This window comes from Puntigrus tetrazona, chromosome 15, assembly GCF_018831695.1.
Source record: "Puntigrus tetrazona isolate hp1 chromosome 15, ASM1883169v1, whole genome shotgun sequence".
NCBI classification, from domain to species: Eukaryota; Metazoa; Chordata; class Actinopteri; order Cypriniformes; family Cyprinidae; genus Puntigrus; species Puntigrus tetrazona.
Window position 1 is genome coordinate 23,164,563 of NC_056713.1, and position 5,000 is coordinate 23,169,562.

At 39.5% G+C, this 5,000-nt stretch overlaps 1 protein-coding gene across 3 annotated transcripts in view; it reads right to left on the reverse strand.

The window, feature by feature from the left end:
• The window catches only part of LOC122358998 (cytoplasmic dynein 2 heavy chain 1), an 81,715-nt gene that overhangs the window by 40,772 nt on the left and 35,943 nt on the right, over nucleotides 1-5,000 (reverse strand). For all 3 annotated transcript variants that reach the window (XM_043259045.1, XM_043259046.1, XM_043259044.1), the window contains exons 48-57: nucleotides 4,997-5,000; nucleotides 4,536-4,657; nucleotides 3,103-3,351; nucleotides 2,529-2,637; nucleotides 2,342-2,455; nucleotides 1,318-1,460; nucleotides 1,165-1,243; nucleotides 919-1,079; nucleotides 298-435; nucleotides 113-226 (exon numbers count right to left, since the gene is read on the reverse strand). The exon at nucleotides 4,997-5,000 is cut by the window's right edge and continues 158 nt beyond it. In XM_043259045.1, the coding sequence (XP_043114980.1) occupies nucleotides 113-226; nucleotides 298-435; nucleotides 919-1,079; nucleotides 1,165-1,243; nucleotides 1,318-1,460; nucleotides 2,342-2,455; nucleotides 2,529-2,637; nucleotides 3,103-3,351; nucleotides 4,536-4,657; nucleotides 4,997-5,000 (1,233 nt within the window). The remainder of the gene's footprint in view (nucleotides 1-112; nucleotides 227-297; nucleotides 436-918; nucleotides 1,080-1,164; nucleotides 1,244-1,317; nucleotides 1,461-2,341; nucleotides 2,456-2,528; nucleotides 2,638-3,102; nucleotides 3,352-4,535; nucleotides 4,658-4,996) is intronic.

The following is a 5,000-nucleotide window of genomic DNA, read 5'->3' on the forward strand; positions in this document are numbered from 1 at the left end:
GATGCTTTGTTGCTTTATTTTGCCTCAGCTAACCTTTAGTTTGCTTTTGGTTAAAGTTTAAAAATATACATTTCCAGTTAAGTTCCTTTAAGTATGGCTGAGGTGTGCTCACCTGAACCTCTCTGAGCTCCTCGTCTATCTTCTTCTTCCTCTCTTCAATTTTGGAGACCTCGTGTGCCATTCTCTCTTTGATCTTCTCCATCTCTGTCTTCTGGTCACTGGCGTTCTGAAACGCACCTCACGTAAATACAGTCGGGTACACTCAGGTAAATACACACGTGCATCTCAGACACACACCTGCATGGACGTGGTGATCTCCTGCAGGGCGGCGTCCGCCTCGGTCTGTTTGGTCTTCAGTAAGCTGCTCTGCTCGGCCGCTCGCCTCTTCAACTCATCCACCAATGCCTTGGCTTCGTTCAGCTTGGCCACGCCCGCCTGCGGTCACATGAGCACCGAAATATTAGCATAGGGCCATGTACACGCTACAGCTAAATTTGGTTGCCAGTTCACCTTTTTTTACTCCTTAATCGTTCTGCACATACACATAATTCACTAAAACAACCCGAAAAATACAAGTAGTGACAACTGCATTTCTGGAAATTCTACGCAGTCTGTACGGTACGTCAGAAATGTGTCTCCGTCTGTGTGTGTAATGGAGCAGATCTAATCTGGAAAAGGGGGCGGGGACTAGCAGCTCATTTGCATTTAAAAAGACAGGCACAAAAATCTGTCTTTATGCTGCTTCCACGCATTTTCGAAATAATATAATTGATAAACTGTGGGGCATTTTTAGCCGAGCAGACGCATTCTGTGGACACCAGAGACTTTGATTTTGTAGTTTCAGTTCGTTTTTGTTAACGATAATTCACGTGTACGTGGCCTGTGTGTTGATTGTAAATGCGAGCTGCCTCCATCCACCTGTAGGTGCTGCTGCTTGTGGGTCAGCTCTTTCCGCTTGGAGCTGTAGATGGACTGGTACACCTGCAGGAAGCTCAGGTATTGACTGGGAGTGGCTCCGAACTCCCGGCACGACTCATGAATCGCCAGGAAGGAGCGATAGAGCTCTGCGTGCACGGACGCTGAAACACAACCGATCGGAGAGCAGTTTAACACCCACGTACAGCCACCCCGCAAACGCACGCACACTTCTCTTCAACGTCCTACCGGGATTCTTCTTCTTCTTCTGTTTGTCTCCACCTTTCTCGTCTTCTTCTTCCATCCTCGAGAGCAGCATCTCTGGGATCTGAAGGAGAGTCACACGATCATAGAAACGGAGAGCTTTCTGTGTGCTGAATGAATGAGCTGCGTCTCACCCACCTTCTTCATGCTGCCGTCGGACCAGCCCTCCATCCACTGGACGGAGCACTTCCTGTAGAGGGCGGGGTTACTCTCGCAGTTAATGGTGAAGTGTTCGTTAGTGCAGTCCATGATCAAAACCACATGGAGGTTCTGCTGCACACCTAACAACCACACATTATTTAATTAGTCTTTATTTATATATTGCATTTTAATGTTAGTTTTAGTAAATTCATTATTTACTTTTTTTTTTTTATTAAATTAAATTTAATTTAATTTTAGTTTTAATAATTTTATTTCTTTAACTTGCACTTATTTTATTTTTATTTTTTTTTAGTTAAAAGGTTTTCATCTGATATTTAGATTTTATTTCATTTCCTCTTAATTTCAATGAACAATAAAAAATATTTTTAAGTAAATGAACCAAACTAATACTCACACATCTGAAGTGTTACATTTGTGGCGGGTTTTAGTGCTTGCTCATTAACTTTGGAGTGATCTTTATGCTCAGCAGAAAAACTAAATAAGCTTTTAGCTCATTTACACGTTTGAAAACTATTTTAACTCGAAAAAAGGATCAAAATAAGGATTGCTCCTTGTATGCCAACTTTGTAAGCCTCTGACTAATGCATGAAATATAAAACATTAAATATGTCAGTATTTAATATGATGTCTATTGACATTTATTTGAGGAAAAAAAAAAGAAAAGGAAAGAAAACTTACATTTATGCATTTGACAGACAATTTTATAATAAGACAAAAAAAGACAAAAATAAAAATAAAACAAAAAAAAAGAAAATATTTTTTTTTTAAACCAATTTTATCAAATGTAAAACATTAAATAAAATAATTATTAATTACATTTATGCATTTAAAAGATGCTTTTATCCAAAGTGAACTACATTGCATTCAAGGTTTGCAATTTATCATTTGAGCAACAGGAATGTTGCAATAATAAAATGCATTAATACAGAAAAGCAAAATGGGCTTGATAAATGTTTTATAGAACTTTAAAGCAATAGTGTGTGTAAGTGTGAGTACATACGGTGGGAGAAGTAGTTGAGAACTGGCCCGGTGAATCCATCCTGTGACGCCTGATCTTTCAGAGACGACAGCAGAGGCTCCAGCTCCTCGGTGGAGTATAAACCTGGAACCTCACCTGTTACGAACGCAAAACATGATGCACAAGTGACACTGTATGGAGCATTTTGAGAATACGGATAAGAACTGACCTGAGGACAGCAGACTGTTGACCATCTCCAGGAACGAGGGATGCACGAACTGATGATCTTCCAACAAGAGAACGACCTGCTGTCCGTCCACAGCGGCCGACTGCATGACCTACAGACAGACAGAGGGAGAGCGTTAGAGAGAGAGCCTGGTGTTATTAGCACAGAGAGAGAGAGAGAGAGAGAGAGAGAGAGAGAGAGAGAGAGAGAGAGAGAGAGAGAGAGAGAGAGAGAGAGAGAGAGAGAGAGAGAGAGAGAGAGAGACAGAGAGAGAGAGAGAGAGAGAGAGAGAGAGAGAGAGAGAGAGAGAGAGAGAGAGAGAGAGAGAGACAGAGAGAGAGAGAGAGAGAGAGAGAGAGAGAGAGACAGAGAGAGAGAGAGAGAGAGAGAGAGAGAGAGAGAGAGAGAGAGAGAGAGAGAGAGAGAGAGACAGAGAGAGAGAGAGAGAGAGAGAGAGAGAGAGAGAGAGAGAGAGAGAGAGAGAGAGAGAGAGAGACAGAGAGAGAGAGAGACAGAGATAGAGAGACAGAGAGAGAGAGAGAGAGACAGAGAGAGAGAGAGAGAGAGAGAGACTCACAGTCTTCAGGTCAGATTTGAAGTGCTTCAGCGAGTACGAGCGGGAGATTTTGGGAGTGAAGAGTGACGCCCCGTGCATATGGCTGACCACACACGTAGCTGTTCTCCGACCGACCCCACTACGACCCGCCAGCAGCAGCGAGCCGCCCGGAGAGCTCAGGACGCGGTCCACTCGACACATGTAGTCCAGAACCTCCGGAAACAGCAGGACGTCCAGCTCGCGGTTATCACGGCCGTACACAACTATTCCCTGAAGAGACGCAAAGCAACGTAGATTTAATACGATTTGATTTCAAACAGAAGAACAAACAGAACAGTAACATTTGCAAGATAATACACTTAAATAAATGAAAGCGTTAATTCATAAATTCGATGGAATTAACAAAATAAACAAAAAAACTTAGATAATGTCCACATTTGAATTATTTAATCGATACATGAAAAAATTAAATAACAAAAAAATAAAGGATGAGCTATATGAAATAATAAAAAATAAAAATGTGATAAAATTCAACTGCAAGATAAGCTTAATTAAATAAGAAAAAGAATTAATTTATTTAATAACATTTCATAAATAAAATATTAACTAATACAATAAAAATGTAACAATTAGTATTAAACTATTATTCTTGATTTTTTGCATCCAAAATAAAGGTTTTTATTTATATGTGTGTATGTATTGTGAATATTTATTATGTATATATAAATACTAGTGGTGCAACGGATCACAAAACTGATTTTACAGATAATTTTTTTTCATTTATTACTAAAAAGCTCACTTTAAGGATTTCTATACCTCTATACAATAAGCCTTACTACTTAAATTAAATACAGATTAATCTTTGTTCAAGCTGTGGTGTTGTTTGATTAGAAGGCCAGACAGAGGCTGCTGTCTCTTTAAGACTAAATGCACAGTTTCTCTCCGAGCATACTATCCTTATTATTATTTTATGATTATTCTTCTGTTTTTATATTCAGCCATTAGCAGCCTCTATACTGGCAATAAAATGTTTACCAAGCCACGTCGCTTCAATCCCAGTTTGGGATGAGTTATTAATTATTACTACAAATTATTACCAAAAACATTACCACGAACATTTTTTGGTGACCTTACGTGAAGCATTATGACAAAATAGATTATGAAGAAGATCTGCAACTGTATTAGAGCTAACATTAGCATCATGCTGCATTTTATGAGATTATTAGTAAAATTTTAATCACTTTAAAACTCCATACAGTGTTTGAAATAACTTCCTTTTGTGATCACGTGCAGAATTTGGTCTTTTACTGTCGTTAATACACGCTATTTATAGGCTTTTGGATTAATTTGTTACATTTTTTGGATTGAACAATACTCTCCAACCCAATTAAGTGTATTGTGACGCCTTTAGCAAACACTGATATGAATGCGTGATATTTTATTTCTCGTCTTACCTTGTGTATAATCTCACTGAGGTCGCTGGCACGGAGACGTCCGAGCGCTTTGCCGTGTGCTGGCAGCGGCTGACCAGGAGATCGTCCCTCGTGAGACGCGGCCCACGTGACAAAGTACATATCTGCAGAAAATCACAATCAAACGATCAAGGCCCCAATTATCTTATCTATGTGATGCGCAGCTGCATTTTCAGCATCATCACTCCAGTCTTCAGTGTCACATGATCCTTCAGAAATCACACTAATATACTGATTTGCTGCTCAAGAAACATTTCTGATTATTAGCAGTTGTGCCGCACAATAACAGAAATTTCAAAAGAACAGCAATTAATTGAAATAGACATTATAAATGTCTATATTGTCACTTTTAATGAATTGAATGCATGCTGGATGAATTAATACTGCATGGTGTGTGTGTGTGTGTGTGTGTGTGTGTGTGTGTGTGTGTGTGTGTGTGTGACCTGT